The sequence below is a fragment of the Poecilia formosa genome, unplaced genomic scaffold, assembly GCF_000485575.1.
Source record: "Poecilia formosa unplaced genomic scaffold, Poecilia_formosa-5.1.2 Scaffold25, whole genome shotgun sequence".
NCBI classification, from domain to species: domain Eukaryota; kingdom Metazoa; phylum Chordata; class Actinopteri; order Cyprinodontiformes; family Poeciliidae; genus Poecilia; species Poecilia formosa.
The window spans coordinates 2,187,044-2,204,594 of NW_006799964.1; the positions used below are offsets into that span (position 1 = coordinate 2,187,044).

Genomic DNA, 17,551 nt, shown 5'->3' on the forward strand with positions numbered 1-17,551 from the left:
TATATATATATATATATTACACCAAGTTGCTTAATAGTGGATTTATAGTAGATATCAATGGTAGAAAACCTGTATATTAACATTTTCTGGTTGCAATCCTGTAAAAGTCCTGCTATGATTTTCTGGTGGCCATATTGTTTGGTATTGTTTGGTTTGTTGTTAGTCCAATAGAAGCTGGGAACCACACGGTGCAAAGCACTCCAGGACAGAAATTAATCAAACAAACAGACGTCATTCAGAATACTTCTGGAAACTGTTGTCACCTTGTTCTGAAGGTCGCTGTGACTGGGTGCTTATTTTGGCTAAAACCGAAAGGTCACCGTATCATTAGAGAGCGATGGGAGCGACGACTTGATGCAGTTTGCTTTATTGACCACTCTTGCATGAATAGAGAGCTAGGGGGTCTGCAGTGACAGAGCACTAGAGACTTGCTGGCATGTTTTGCTGGATATGTGCCGGGAGAAAAGGGGCAACAAATCCCTTTATGAACTTGTGTGCCAGTGCCAAGATGGAATTTTATACAAGCAGTCATGGGCAGCTGGAAGCGTTCAGAAGCTCACTCGGTGCACTGCCATGTTTGAGTTTGTCTGTGAATCTCGTCCCAACTGATTCATTTCATTGATTAGGAATACTGTTTAAGCTCGGTTCCTCTCAAGTTAAAAACCCATAGCTCGGATGAGCCAATTGTGGTAAAATTCAGAATATCTAATTGGACTATGTTTGTGAGAGTAAAGTTTCACATGCTTGCAGATGAGCTAAACTATCCACATTAAATGTTTGTGTGAGGACGTCAGTATGCATATATGCATGACTTTGAGCTGTGGGGGAAAATGTTAAAGATGAAGAAAATAATTAGGCAAACATATATGCCACTTGCTTGAAATTTTAATTACTCCAGTCCTTAAAGCAATCAAAACACACTGCTTTAGGAGTTAATCAACTCCAAAGTAGTGCTGAAGTGTCTTTGACTTGCTTTTGTGTTTCACCTCCCTCCAGTGCTTGGCAGGAAGGAAAGTTACTTATTTTTACAAATGGAAAAATGTTTCAGCATTGTCCCAAACATTTAGGAATTTTCCTCTTTTGTTCTGATGTGTATCCATTAATAAATGTGTGTACACGCATGCACACACACAAACAAACAAACACGCACACATGTAATCACGGTAACAATTTGCTAACATGCATGCATGTCGACTGTCATTTTGTGGCAGTTTCACCTGTGTTAATTGGGAGGTAGGGAATTGTATTCTTATTGGAGGAACTTTGACAGAGTCATGCATCATTACGGAATTCCCCTCAGTGTCTTAATAATTAATATGTCTCCTTTGCATGGTGATTTGCATTTGTCTGCATATGTTCTTTACAAGGTTCGATTCTCACCATTTTCTAGAGTTCTTTGCTGCAGTTCAGTGGTTGAAAAATCTCTCTGTCCCTCTTTCCTCTTGTCATCTCTACTTCCCCTCTGAAATGGATGTCCTAAATTATTCTGTTGAGATGAAAAAAGTTCTTTCTTTCTTACTTTTTTCTAATAATTTTCCATTCATTTATATCCCCTTGTCCAAATCTGTTATCTCAACCGCAGCTAATTTAGCTTTTCATCAATCACCAAGCTTCTGTCTTCAACCACATCAATGCAGAATAGAAAGGGGGATTTTTTTATTTTATTTTTTTTACAGCTAAACGGAAGAAATACTTGTGCTCATTTACGTGGGATTCAGTTGAACAGCTAAACATGTTTCTCAAAAGTGTAAATAGGAAGCGGATATGCTTAAGTTTGTGTTTCTTTAGAGGTGATGGTGTTATGAGTCCATCCTGTTTCATAGGAATCAAATACCTGCTTCTCATTTCTCACACTTATCCTGGTCAAGACACTTCATCTGCCTTGCTGGTTGGTGGTCAGAGGCCCCAGTGTGTGTGTGCGTGTGTGTGTGTGTGTGTGTGTGTGTTTGAATGGATGAATGACTGAAAGTAGTGTGCAGCACTTTGGAGTCTAGATCAAACACTATAAAAGGACAGGCCGTTTATTTTAAATTTTGATCATTTTGACAGTTAACAGTTGCACAGAGTGATGTTGCATTTCATATAGAATGTTAAGCTGCACATTCACATTTGTAGCAACATTTTAAAAATGGCTAGCTTTGCTTGATATCATAAACTGTTAAGCTAAATGTTACTGTAAATACCCAAAAGCAAAAGAAACTCCAAGAGCAAGTGTAAAGATATGATGGAGAAAAACCAGACAAGGACGTACATCTGTCCTACCGAAGCAATAGCAATAAAAGCCCCACAGCAGTAAACAGAGAAGCACAGTTTCTTTTCCCAGGGGACACGTTCATCTCCTTGACTTTAGAATGGATTGAGTTGGGACACAAAGAAATATAAGATGTCAGGTCTCTGAAAGGATCGAGGGAGGATGGAAACATAGCCAAAGGAAAGAAGAAATGAGAAAGAAGATAAACGGTTGGACTGTAAGCTACAGTGAGTTTTATTCACACCAAAAGAGGCTTAAGGGGAGTACTTATTTTCTCTCTCATTGAAAGAAAATAAGTACTCCCCTTGCAAGAGCCTCTTTTGGTGTGAATAAAACTCACTGTATCTAGATGTAAGTATATATATACAAACATCATGTGCCACCATATTCAATAAAACATCTGTGACACAAGATGTTGGTAATTTTTTTAATACATAATGAAACAATGAAGAGAAGAAAAATACAAGAGGTGAGAGTGAGGAGAATGATGGTCATGTTTTCAAGATCAGGCCAGCAACAACATTAGAAGATACTAAAGGTGGGCAGATGGCAAGTTCTCTCGGTTTTCAGTCAAGAAATTAATACATTTCTTTTATAAAACTTAGATCGGAACAAAATAGGCTTATGAAACATACAAAAAAAAAATATACTTTGAAAGAAAAATCCACTTTAAACCCCAAAGTTGAGATTGTGAATAAAAATGATTAATATCTTGTGGATTGATAACTATTCGATCACTTCAAACTGCCGCCCTTTTCATTTATTTGTTTTTGGCACTGGAGGTGTTTTAACAGTCACCAGATAGGAAATGGGCAGAGAGCAAAGAGGAAAAGATGTCAGGAGTTGAAACCAGGACGACTGCATTGAGGACTGTGGCCTCTGCACGTGGGCCGCCCGCGCTACCATTTTCTTAAAGAAAAATCTAAGAAGCACTTTTAAAAATGGCAAAAGAGACCAGATAAATTATTTAATAAAATATCTATTTTGAAAATATTGACCGTATTTCTTGTGATCAATTTTTCAATTATATTTATAGAGTGCTCCATATTAACTTAAAGGATAAAGAAAACAAGGGCAATAGTATGGCTGGCAGTTTTCTGGAGAGAGGAGCAGAATTTTAAGAAGCAGGAAAGCAGCGACCTCGTGGTGGGGTAAGGGACTTTAATGGTAGAGGGGAACTGCACAAGATATGATTTAATTGGATTTAACACATAATTGAGTTGATGGACAGATGAATAAAAGGATAGATTAAAGAAGGGAAAAAAAATGAACTGTTCTACATTAAATGCATCAATTTTAGACACAGTTAAGGGACAAGTTGAGACCAGATAGAAGGTCGAAGGTGAAAGAAAAAGGGATTAGCGAGTATTGAAAAGGAAAATGCTAATGGAGAGCAGGATGATAGAAAGTGGGAGCTCTATTTTGAGTGCATTGAAATTCTGGTCGTAACGCCAGTCACTTATAAAGTAGAGATGTCTCATATTTAAATGAATAACATAGCACACAAAAATTACAAGGATGAAATTAAAAGCTGTCCAAAAAAAGAAACATGACTAAGATATTTCCAAGAAATAACAATAAAGCAAGAAAGAAACATAAAAAATATGTGCCAGGGTGTTCTTCTGGTAGCTCTGTTAAAAATGGATTCAGTACCTGGAATAATTTTGATGAATAATTGAGTGTGCCAAATAAAGGAGGTAACAAATCTTTAAATGACAGGAGGGGGTGTATTTATCTCATAAGAAAATAGACAAAAAGCAAAAAAAAAAAAAAAAAACATTGTTAAATGTGGTCCAAATTTTTAGTTTGTAATCTGCCCATTAAATGTTAGTGAGAAGCCTGCAGAAGGAATGGAGCCAAACGGGAGTTAAGGATTAGGAACAGATTGTATTTGCAAGAAATCACTGGTCTTGTATTTTTAATCAAACAGAATAGTCAAGCAGTCATCGAGTGACACTGATAAATTTCTTGAAAATCAAGTCGAAAAGGCCAAGCTATCTTTAACATATTCTGCGTCCCTGACCGCATTAATTCAAGAGTTAGTTCCCTCAAGCATTGTATATCAGCAAACAGCAGTCAACAAATCACACAGACACACAGTGAAGCATTTATAGAGCAGGGCGTATTTTCAGCCCGCCAGCAGTATGAGTAAGCATCTCATGCTGCCGTTTGATGCTCAGCAGTGTGTATGTCACAGAGCGTAGCAGCAGATTGAAACTGTGGATCTAGAGCAATACACAAAACAATTCACAGACACAAGTAGGTCATCCTCACTCTCACCCAACAGCATAAGTCTTTAGACATGGAGATAAAATCTTAAACATGGATGTTGGGACACAAACCACAGCCTACCATATCCTACCATATGCAGTCCTGGCTATGGTAGGATTTTGGTAACTTGTTACTTAAGTGTTCTTCTCGGGCTGGCCGCATGTATTTATCTGCTTGAAGTGTGATGGTACGATGTTGATTTTCCATTCAGCTTGTTGAATATTAATTAAACCAAATGAGAATTAAGTGCAGTTTGAATTATTGAAAAACTGAAAAATACAGCACTTGCTCCAATTTACATTCCAATTATTTATGAAACGTCGCACATAACAGGTGGTACAGAAGGATTAGGCAGTAGATGGCACATTGCAGTTAACACCCAGGCCTGTATCTTATATTTACTTTGCTATTAATGATGCTTACACTTACAATATGCGCAAGAAAACAAAAAAACTTTTGGGAAATGGATCAACGTTATGCACTGAAGATACAACCACACACACAGACAGTTCTCATCAACACAGCCGATCACATCGTCAGTTTCCTTCGTGCCTGGCTCTCGGTAAACACAAATGACTTGAATATTTTTGTAAAATGTGTGATTGCTAGACACTGAACTTGTTCTCTCGAAGAGCAAAACGGTTTTTTAAAATATCAAGTTTAAGCATCAGTATTGCTGCTCGCAAGGGACGCTGTTTACTGGTACGCTATCAAAATGGGGGCATTTCCAGGGTCACACAACCTTAGGTCAGCCCTGGATGATGAGCTGAAGCCATTGCAAAGCATGTTGGATCTGTTGGATATGAGAGACAAATGGGGAAGAATTAAGTTACGAAGCTTTTAGGTGGGTTTTCCTTTTCATGACTGTTGAGTCTTTAGTTTTTGTAGAGTGGGCTTTATGAGACGAGTTTCTCTGAACTCGGTTTTTCATTTTCAGCAGCCTAGACTTGTAGCATTTGTTCATGTGTTTTCAGATCCTCTCTTGAGCAGATATGGCTCACTGAAGCAGATAAAAAGTAAGATATTCTATATGCTGCCATTTGTGGCATTGTAGTGCCACAAACAGCAACATGCTGCATGACTAGGCGGCGAGCACAACAGCTCCTCCACAGGATAAACAACCGGCCCGCTAATACACCGTCCCACTGGGGAAACTCCTGGTAGTCCCACATGCCAATCTGCCCTGCAATCAACTAAGCTTCCCCAACACATGCTTGTCATATGCACTGAGATTTTTCCGTGTCTTGTAAATTTAAGGATTTTGGTAAATTTCTACCTATTTAGCACTTTGCAAACAATGAATATAGTCTGCTGCTAATTTCCTTTTATGACACATACAGTGTTACTGTTCCTCAGTACTTGAAGTTCATATGTATACTGTAGTATATTTTTGGTTATCTAGCCTCTTTTGCAAAACCTGTGACAGGTAGGGCAATATGTGAAATCAGAAAGTTTAAAAGACAGGATATTTCTTTGACCTGTGTGAAAATATTTTCAGCTTCTCACTGTATTTAAACTTCAGAGATGTTCTAGGGCTATGGACACACTCTTTTTTTATTGGTTTCCTCAAGTATTGATTTACTTGCTTCGAGTCCAGCTCCCTACCCTCTAATTTCCACGGTAGGTCACCAGGCCAGAGAAACTGTAGGACAATGTCTCAGTGTGATAAAGAGTGCATGGCGGGTGTCAGTGAGTGGAGGGAAGAGAACTGCCAGGACAGAAGCATAAAAAATGTCAGTCGCACCAGAATGCGAGTGAAGTGCTTGCAGTTCATTTACTCTGAAAGAATGACAAGCAGGAGATGGGTCCCAACAGCATGCTTGGTTGCAGAAGACAAATGCACAATACACGGTGACGTACAAAACATGTTAAAACAGCATGACTTCCTGGTTTTGACTTTTGAAAATGTGCTTAAACCAATGCAAGCACGATGTCTGAGTTTGCAACTTATTGCTTTGGCGTGGGACATGTCATGAAGAAATGACATTTGCAAAAATGGATACGGCAAGAACAATTACATTTACAAATTAGATGAACCTCGTTAAGAGTCCCAGAGGCCAACAGTGGAAGCATGCTGATGTGTACATGTTTGACCTGAATGACTGACATTCTTTAAATGAATACCTCGACATGACTACTTGACAAATATTTACTTATTTACGGGGAGTTACCCTGCAAAGATTTAGAATCCATCTGCACAGCTTAAGGGAGGTAATGTGTTTGTGTGGGGGCTTGCAGTGTGGTCTGCGTTACCGGAGGCTAGCTGAGTGAGATGATAGGTGAAAGATTCCAAGCGGCTAAATTTTCACATTGTTTACACTCCTACACAAATATCTGCCCAAACGTCCATACTTGCTTTGTGCTTAAAGTGTCGTCACCGTTCACAGCTGTGATTTTTGTTTTTTAACATTGAGAATCTGTGTGTGCTATCTTGCAACACAAAATGGGAGAGAGGACTATTGTGGATTTTTTTTCTATTATTTTAATATTTGCACATACCAAAAGTATTCCACAGGTATTTTTTTCCTCTTAAGTACAATCAAATTTTTCAAACTTACTTGCTTTCCATTTTGCTCTTACTAATTTTTCCCCTTCAATTTTTACTCTCATTAAACTGTTCACTACATCAGAGTGATGTAAAGTTGGCCTGTGTTAACGCAACGGGTCCTTTAAGTCATTAGCAAGGAGTATTAATGAGCTGAGTGCTTAGAAGCCCCCCACAGACTAAAGAGTGTGTGATGTAGAGGGGATGAGGGCACTAATTCTCCAAAGTGCCCTAATAAATAGCGGATTAGCAAAGCCTTCTATTAGCCAAAGTCTTGATAATGCTAAGCTAATTCACTATAGCTAGACTAGGCCAATGAAGCTAAAGTATTAGTTACCATGACCACTGTAATGTGGAAGTGGAGTCTGCATAAAGTCTTTCATCAACGGCGGCTGGCATGGTCACCTCTGACATATAGAGGAATGCAGACTCTCACACAGAACAGCAATTCACACCTAATGTAAATCCACAGGTGCAATTTTCCTCTCCTAGATCCCCAAAGGCATGTATGGGCTTAATTATTAAGTTACTCCTGGACAGAAAATGAATCCTGGACTCATTGATTTTAAGAATAAGCACGAAGACTAGGAAATATGCTATGACTTAGTGAATTTCAATCATATATTGTTACACTTTAATTAATTCCTAAAAATGTGGACTTATGGAATGGCCAGTTAGATTAAAACTGCTTTCTCTCTGACTCATTAATCTTCTACATCAATGTGCAGGGAAATGGATGACTGAACTAACGTTGTTCAGCTCAGACTCATGGAAAATTGTTCCTTACAATATTTAGGCTATTATAAGCACAATGATTTGTGTTCATTTATTTAAAGACATTGATTCCAAATTAGCCTGGTTTCACTAAGAAACAGTTGGAGTGACAACTGAGCAGTTAGCATATCGATTGCAAAATTGTGTGCCATTCACAATCTGTGCCTTGCTGTCTTATTTAGATCTGTTTAGTTTAATAAGAGCCACACATATCATTAACTTGTTTCCACTGAGAGAAATAGTGAGTGTGAAAAGAGCCTGAATGTTGCATGTGCAAGCATACATGCACATATAGCGTGTCTTTCTATCGTCACAAAGAATTTGCAATGGCTTCCATTTTTTTCCATTCATTTCTGTAGTCTAACCCTGACATGTACCTTAATCTAACGATTTCTAGTACATGCTTAACGCTAAACCAAATCTAAGCTAAATTTACGCCATAGTTCTAAGACAAACCGAAAACACAGCACTTCTAGTTATGGGGTCCGGCTTTGAGCCTTTAAGTAGCAGTCAGTCCCCACGATGTAGTACATGTTAGGAAAATGGTCACACAAGTCACCAAGCTGTTCCCTGTTAAAGAAAATGTTGCACATCTTTTTTGCATGATAGTACAAGTTTGCCTAAGAGATTCAAAGGTTATATCTTCAGTTCCCCTCTAAACAGAGAGCTGTGTGATGATGCCAGTGACAATTTTGTTCAGTTTATGTATGTTATGAAAGAAACAGCATTATTGAGTTCAGTGCTCTCAAAAACAGTGAATACTGCTCATCAGTGCACCCACTTTAATGTGTTACATAACACTGGTACACTTAGTATTTGTACAGATTTTTGTCAGAAAAGGCTTTTCTGCAGTTGCTGTGGACATAAATAAAACACAGCTTGACATTTAGAAAAGTATCCACAAGCTAACTTGAGATTTTAGATATACAGCTTTTGTGCAAACTAACATCTACAGCCCAGTTGTCATATTTAGTAGCTCTCATGTGCTTTCACACACGTATGCACACATACAATGCTTTTTTTTCTGCCTTTCTCAGCACCATAAGTGTGTCTCCGTCAGCTCTTTCTTTGAGATATTGTTTTGTTTTTTCCCCCCCCTTTTTAGTTCCTTTTCTTTCTTTTGGCTCAATTTCTGCACCGTCAACAGAATACTCCCAGTGGCATTAAACAGTGTTTATTGTGTATTTTAAAGTGCTAATATACATTGAGACTGGCCAGGGTGCAAATCAAGGTGTTTTCTATTCACATTTTATAAAATATCTTTTCCTGCTTCTTTTTTTTTTTTTTTCTTGTGTCGTTTTGTTTTTTGTTGTATCTAGTGGCACTGTGATGAGATTTTATTCTACTAGAAGGTAAAGTAACACTTTTAACAGTGAAGGACACAGTCAAGAGCAATATGGGAGTGGAAGTGAAATACAGATCAAGATGGATGAGGGATGAAAAGCAGGCACAAGGACATGAGGACAGAATGTGGGAGGTCGGGTTGTTAGAAGTTTTGAACTGAGGACAAAGAGAAGTGAGAGTGGGTATAAATCAGAAGAAAAATATAGCAACAGAATGAGCAACTGAATCAGTAGACACTGGTGTTGTCAAGAGAATAAGCAGAACACGAGGGAGAATAATGTTTCTTGGTAAGGATCCTAAAATAAGAGTTGGGGGTGGTGATGGAAATAATTGTGAAGAAAGTGTGTTAAAAAAGAAGAAGAGAAGACGTGCGACTCCAGACTGAGGACAATGCGGAGCATTCTGTGGTGCTGTGGGGCAATTAAAATGAAAATGGCCATGAAATGATTGGGACTGAAAGGTATGCACTCAGAGGGGTTCTTTTTGACAAGAAGAGAGATAACAGCGGAGCTGGTGGGAGGTAGAGGTGTTCTGATAGCACCGGAAGCCCAGGGGGGAGAAAAGGTTGGCACACATTGTCTCTCAGATGAGGAAGCTTCAGTCAGTAGAGCACAAACTACTGAAAAATTAATGATAAAGCCCAGCAAGAAGACGCGATACTTTAACTCTTTAAATCACAATTTGCGGTCATAGGGAAAGGTTCAAGAGCATTTTATTGTAGTTTTTGGCTTCCCTTGTAATGACCTTTGTTTTCAACATATCCATGTCTCCACTCACCAATAAAATAGCTTCAGAAACGGCTTGACTGTCATTGATAATGAACATCTGAAACGGCTCATTTTGTTTTATAATTGTGTTTTTTTTTTTTAGTGCCTAGTAAATCTCTTTAACCTTTCTTCATCTCACGTGAATCTTTCTAGATTACGATTAAGACGTGATATTGTGATATGGAAATAAAATTATTGTTTTCAATATTTTTTTCTGTAGATATAAAAAAGGTGACAGTATTGACCCAGAGTAATGGCAAACTTCAAAGAAGTTGTCTTGGCTTGTTTGAAGCAACCACTGCTGAGTTTCATAGAAGCTGTTCTAATCCCGCCCACCGAGTTTAATAGATGTTTTTTCTGACCCCCACCACCTTCACTGGTGCATCCTGGGACAGAACTGGGTCTTCTGGTCTTATACATCTTCTCCCCCAGACTCTGCGACGTGGGCGGGCATCACCCTCTCAGAGAGTGAGCTGTGCCCACCCTGGTCTGGAAGCTGCTTTTTTTATTATTATATTTTACCTCTAAGTTGCTAACTACTATTCCTATTTCGATTTGATACAGTAGATTCGATACACATACAGCACTCCCCGTATGTATGTCCTCTCTCTCCCGCACTTTTTTCAGCCGTTACAACAGTTCAATCCATTAACATGTGATAACGTGTTTTTCCGAGCTGCCTTTAAACGCAACATGAGCGCTAACACGCTTGCGCGGCCCCGACGATTTTAACGCCTGTGGTAAACGTTTGTTGCCAACCGCCAGTAAATCCAACAAGAAGACGACCTGCTGCTGCTATGCAGAGCGGCGCGCTGGTGTGTGTGTTAGCATTATGGCAGCAAACCAGCAAACAGAAAAGAACTTTGCACAGTTTTTCTCCCCTAACTGACCGAGTGAGTTGAGTAATGCTGTTGGATCCAGGTAATGTTTGCTAAATGATGACTAGGTGATGCCAATATATCACGGTAAGCTTGTTAACAAGAACAGGCTCTAATTCTGTTATCTATGTTCAGAGGTGGGTTGTACTCCACTGGTTACATACTTGAGTAATTTCTTTGGGAAACATGGTACCTAGTAGTTTTACTGCACTGTACTTTTTTTCTTTTGAGCATAATTTTTTATCAGTCCAGCCCAGTTTGTGTTGTTCAGCTGAACACCCAGGTTCTACTATTTCAAGTCAACTCCCTAGATGTTTACTGGTCTCAGTGTGGTAGGTCTGCACCTGCACAAATCCACCACCAGCTCCTTGGTTTTCTCCGCATTGAACAGGAGCTGGTTTGCTGGTACCAGTCCTCCAAGTCCTGAGTCCATTTTCTGTTCTCTGAGATGATAGACTCTTGAGTAAGAGCTAGTCAATCTAGAGTGAACTGGACCATAAACAACACTGTACATCTTTTGTTTAACTCGGGCCGGTTGAATAGATTAGGACCTCCTAAGGCTTAAAATCACATTTAGTTTTTGTGGAAACAACATAAAACTACATGCTAGGCTTTCCATGAAGGAGAACATACTGTATTACCATAAATAAATAATCAAACATGACAATTTGTGCTATAAAATATGTAATAGTAGAACATAAAGTAACCAGTTCTTCTCTTGTTTTCCCCTTTCCTTTTCTCCTTACCCCTCCATCTAGCTTGCGAGCTGATGAACCGTGGTATCCTGGCTCTGGTCAGCTCTATTGGCTGCATGTCAGCAGGTAGCCTTCAAACACTGGCCGATGCCATGCATATACCCCATCTCTATATCCAGCGCTCTCCAGTGGGAACGCCGCGCTCGACATGTCCGCCCACCAGTCGTATTCCTGGAGCTGACGACTACACCCTTATGGTTCGCCCACCTGTGTTCCTCAACGAAGTTATCATGCAGGTGGTGTCTGAATACAGCTGGCAGAAGTTCGTCCTCTTCTACGATTCCGATTTTGGTGAGTCAATTAACTTTTCTTGCCCGTCTGTCTTTTATTGCTAACTCTTCCCTTCGCAATAATAAGAGACTACATAATGTAAGGCCAATGATTACCAGAGTACAACATAATTGTTCTAATTTAGAGAGGACTTATTTCTTTCATTTGCTGTAATGGTATCGGTGACCTCCCTGCAGGGAAGGATTTTAATACATTTTTAACCATATAGTGAAGTCTACAACCTTGCTCTCTCCAACCCATGCATATAGACCTGGATTGATACTATCACATGAACATATTTACTCGCAATAAAAAAAAAAAAAAAAAAAAAAAAAAAAAATATATATATATATATATATATATATATTTCAGTTTCATGCCAGTTTGCCTGCTTGTGTATGTGATTTCTCATTCACTGTTCTCTCTTTCCAGGCCATTAACCATAACATTAGGCCACAAATAGCCTATGTCTCATTTATAATGTGCCCTAGTGCTAGTCGAAAGCGTCACACTATATACTATATTTTTGCCTTTGTTATTGTGTATGCCTGTTCAAAACCCATTGGTGCGTCAGCATGTTGCTTGCCTATCTGTCCAGTTTCTCGTGTTCTTTCTGAGGTTGGTCTCTGCAGTTCCCTCAGTTCAAAATTGAAATCGGATCACAAAAGTACAGGCAGAATTTCTTCTTTGTAAAACAAAGCAGCTAACTGAATTCAGATACAGTCCTGTCATGGTGTCAACTCTCCATCATGGCCAATCTCCATTAGGTGGGTTGCTTTCACTCTAAACGTACAGGCTAAATGTCTAGGTTTCAACCACAAACATTGTTGTGTTTTTCTATGAATTTTATATGATATGATAAAACAAAGTTGGTAATTATTGTGAATTTGAAGAAAATGAGTCATAGTTAAAATCTTAACATTTTCAAAACTTAAGTGGCATGGTTTTTCCCCAAAGAGTCAGCACTTTCAAAAAACACATTTTTACTGCATTTGTATTTTAAAAAGTCTTCCAGGTTAGGTCGTTATCAGCTTTACATACCTATGATATCTGAAATGATTGCCAAGTTACCTTTTATAAATTTTTAAGTCTTTCCACAGATTTTCTATTCACTGGGCTATTCTAACAACACACTTATGCTTTGAAAGAAACCAATGTTTCTAATCTAAAAAAATGCCAGGTTTAAGATCAGTGCTTAACGAGGCTCACAGAACACAGCATGCAAGGGAGCTGAGTGTATTTCTGGACATAGATCTTAATTTTAGCAGACACACAAAGTGTGACACTGAATATGATTACTACCAATTAAAGTACATTGTTAAAATAAAAAAAATGACCTGTCAAAACAGGACACAAAAATGCTGCATGCTTTTATTTTAGTATATTGGAGTGCTGGAACAGTGTCTTTTACTGATCTGTGTAAAAATAAAGAAAATATCAATCAGCAGATAATACTAAAAACTGCTGTCAGAGTCCGGATTAACACCAGGAACATGGATCATTTCATAAAAGTTCCCAACATTACAGTGAGTCCCCATTTGCCGTTTGTCAAAGAAAAGCTATTAAGCACTAAATGGTCTTGGCTTTTGGTTTTTGTCCAAATATGAACTATGTAGCAACCTTAGGTTTTCGTAGACCTGTTTACTCAACATTCCCAGAACCAGAGCAAAACAAAGTGAAGAAACATTTGGTTTCTATACTCCTCTGCTCTGGAACAAACTGCCTGTAAACCTGTTGGTTCCCTTAGATCAAGACAAAAAATGTTTTCATTCACTGCAGCTTTTTGTCTGACTAATGAACTGTTTAAAACATTAGTTTCTTTTGTGCCTTTAATATCTGCATTTTAGCATCTTTTTTTCCTTTCGGTAATACTTTTATGCTTGTGCTTTGTTTTCTTTATGTCTTCCCTGTTACATCATGTAAAGCACTTTGGATTACCTTGTACATGAATGGTTCTATATATCTAAACTTGCCTTGATCTAAACATATGCTTCTCTGGCAGTATGTGTTTAGATTCATTGTCTGCTTTAAGGTGAACTCCCATCTGATTCTCAAGTATTTAGCAAAATCTAACAAGTTTGCTTCTTGAATTAACTCTGTCCCAGTGACCTTGGCCATGCCAAGGGAAAACATCTCTCTTTGGATGATGGTATTTAGGATGATGTGTGTTTATTTTACTGCAACACACATGGCTTTGCATGTAGGCTAAAAAGTTCAAAGCCCCAACCTAAGCATCTTTTCATGTTTGCTTTTTTCCTGTATGTGGCTTGTGTAATAGCTTTATATTTATTTCTCTTCCATACAGGCCAGATTTTTGTGTTGCACTATGTACACCTAAAAATTGGTAGCAAAAATACAAATGCAACAACTTTGCAATAGTGTATTGGGTAGCAAGTCTGAATGTTTTATAAAGTAACCCTGTTTGAAGTGTTTCTGTAACCTTACGCCTAGTCCTTGTGTGCCTCTTGGTTGTCACAATAGCAACCAATAGCAAACAATAGCAACTTTCAGGTAAGCCTGAAAATTGCTATTGTTCTTTTAGAAACTGATTCTTATTATAGGAGACTTGGATATGGTTTTGGAGGAAAGATTATTGCATGCTTATTAGCTTACCATGCAACAGTGGAGGAAAAATAACATGTTTAATTTTGGACCGAGTCTCTTAAGCATCATTATGGGTTTATTATCCAAGCCCACAGATATGTAAACTGTGTGCCAAGTGTTGCAGGAGCTTCATATTGCTAAGGTTGCTGATACTCTTGGGTGACAATATTTACAATAATCGTGGGCTTGAAGTACTTTCAAATATAATCTTTTAGGATCAGTCAAAATTGCTCAAAGGTTACCTTTAATGACCTCATTCATAGAAATTCATGTCTGTGCAACAGAAAATGCCAGTAATGAGAGTGTGATTGGTTTTAACCATAAAATTGTACATATGAAAATCAACTGGGGTATACAGGTGAGACCACTGCTGGCCCAGTGTTCCTGATGGGTTAAAGCTTTCTAACACTTTACATTTTGAATCTCACTTGAATGACTGATGTAAGTGTAGTTGCTTTGCTGCCTAATGGAAAACACTAACCGTAACGCCCTTCAAAAGTAGATGGAGAAAAGAATAGCATACCTAAAAGTTTCATCTGTAAAGTGGTGAAATAGTTTTCTGCCTCAGGTGATTCTCTTTTTTTTTTATTTCTCCGTTTTGTTGATTTTCCCTTTTGTCATAATGGAGCACCATTCTACTTACTGAAGTCAATTAACACAATTGTATGCATTGATCTCCAATAGGATCTCTGCATTGGATTTGTTTAGCAATGCTTTCTCCAGATTAACACTTTACAGATTTTAAAGCGTTTTATCTGTGGATTGAGTACCCCAAGTGATGCACATTTCAATTTTTGCCATCTATAGTACCATGCAAAAAACTCGACCTTATATATATATATATATATATATATATATATATATATATATATATATATATATATATATATGTGTGTGTGTCTGGCAACAGCAACAAAGTTCAAAAAATCTACTCAAACTTTCATGTGATACACCAACATGGAGTAATTAATCTTTGAGAAGCAAAAATCTGTACAACGTCCATTTGAGATTCGAGTTTCTGGTTATGTCTCTACCAGCTTTGCACATCTTGAGACTGAAATCTTTGTCCATTATTCTCTGCATGAGCAAAGAATGTCTATGAACATCAGTCCTCAGGTGTTGCCACAGATTCTCAATTGGTTTCAGGTCCAGGCAGTTTTAGTCATAACATGACATTGTGAAAAAGATGAACGGGGCATGAATACTTTTGCAAAGACCTGACCTTATACATTCTGTAATCTGCAGAGGCTTTCAGTACAAAATTTTATTTCTTTTGCACCAAAGTCAGCACACTCCATTATGCACCATAAGGTTAAGTTCTTTGGAATTGCATTTGAATCACCAACATAGCCTCCCAGTAAAGGATTTTCACTCTGACCTTTACTTCAACTATAATCAAGTGTAAAATTAGGGACACCTTTTGTCCATCTCCAGGGAACCTTTAGTAACCTCTTTTAAATCCCAAATTTGCCCCATGTGTTGTCGCTTAGTCTTAATATCTGCACAATAGACACAGACACATATACATGAATGCACACACACATTTGTAACCCCACTTAAATTCCTATATCCCCTCTGTGCTCTGTGACCACTGATTCATCACTTGGATCCTGTGGGTTTTGCCAATGGTGTTCTTTCAGCCACAGAAGGCCCTTTAAAGATATCACCATTTCTCCCTAATGACCTCACCCTCAGCTCAAGGAGGGAGAAGAGAGTTGAGAGCACCAGAGAGAGAGAGAGAGAGAGAGACAGAGAGAGAGACAGAGAAAGAGAGAGAACCAGAATTTGAAATGGAGTAAAAGAATGAGAGGGTCTTTTAAGATGATAGCAATGTTCCCAGAAGGCCTTGTCTCTGTACAAGGAGTTCTTTAGAGAACAGACGGTCGAGTGTGTCCTCTCCAATGAAGCTACAGTGCAACTGTCCCTCTCCTTATTTTCAGCTCTACTGGTGCGTACCGGACACTGAGAACACATGTTTTCAATCTACCCCATCTTTTTCCACTACTCTCACAGTTTATCCCTGCTTCTTTTTCTTGTCTCTCCTGTTCTCAACTCAGGTGTTTCACTTTTTGTTTTCCTGTTTTTTTTGTTTTTCAGTGTTTTTAATGTTCATCTTCCAAACAAAACCTGAAAACATGATTGACTACTTTTATCACCTGCTGTGTGACCTTGACCATAATCCCATCTGGCAGAGGAAATAGTGCACTCTTTGGCCACAAAGCAGAGGTTGCCATATAGTGTTACACTAACCCTGTTTCCAGGTTTCTTTTACTATTTAATTTTGGTTATAATCAATGGCATGAAGGGCCTGAGGCAAAGTAGAAAAAGAATTTAGCTGAACAAAACATCAAATTAAAATGCACCATATTAATAATTGTCCCTGTGTTTTTAATTTTAAAATATGTAGTGAATAAGTGCAATTTATTTTCTTAAAGCTGGCGTGTTAAAATATTTAGACTTTAAAATATGATTTTATTTTGTCTATTAACCATTACATGAAAGCTGTGTGGGTGTTTGTTTATAATCAGCAATTAAAAAATATTTTAGCACAAGTTCATTCATTAAATATGGAAGCAAAACATTAAATTGTGGCATCTTCGTGCAAATGAGGTCTTAATCTCATTTAATTCATACTAGATAGTACACTGTTCTGGACTGGTTTTCTGCTAAAAGAGATCAATTAAATAGTACTGTAACTAAATAAAATGATAACTTTAAATTAATTTTCAATGAATTTTAACATTTGTTTTTCCTTATTACTACTTGAGTGAGTTACATTTTAGCAATTAACTGGTAAGCTCTAAAGATGTAATACACAATGAGGAAATTGCCACTCTTTTAAAGGCAAGTCATTGTGATCCTATATATCTTATAAGCCCCAGTTTACTCTCACTTTGTACAAAGAAAAAACTTTCCCAACTCAAAACCATTGAAAATGAGATTGGTAGCAAAGTTTTAAAGTTAATTCATAATGGTCGTAAGAGTTCATTAAAAAGCCTTAAATTTAACTTACTGAAACCTGCAAAAATCTTGCTTAAAATCCTGAGCTGAGGTCCATAAACAGGATCCTTGTGCATGTCCCCGGGTAGTTG

At 38.0% G+C, this 17,551-nt stretch overlaps 1 protein-coding gene across 5 annotated transcripts in view; it reads left to right on the forward strand.

Annotated features, from left to right (window-relative positions):
• Positions 1–17,551, forward strand: part of grid2 (glutamate receptor, ionotropic, delta 2) — a 437,740-nt gene that overhangs the window by 214,602 nt on the left and 205,587 nt on the right. For 4 of the 5 annotated variants that reach the window (XR_001661638.1, XM_016669506.1, XM_016669505.1 and 1 more), the window contains exon 3: positions 11,589–11,876. Coding sequence is in view for 4 of the 5 variants with exons in the window: in XM_016669506.1 (XP_016524992.1) it covers positions 11,589–11,876 (288 nt within the window). In the remaining variant the exon portion in view is untranslated. Of the gene's footprint in view, positions 1–10,779; positions 10,874–11,588; positions 11,877–17,551 lie in introns of those variants that run through there. The other variant, XM_007548109.2, reaches the window with a different exon arrangement.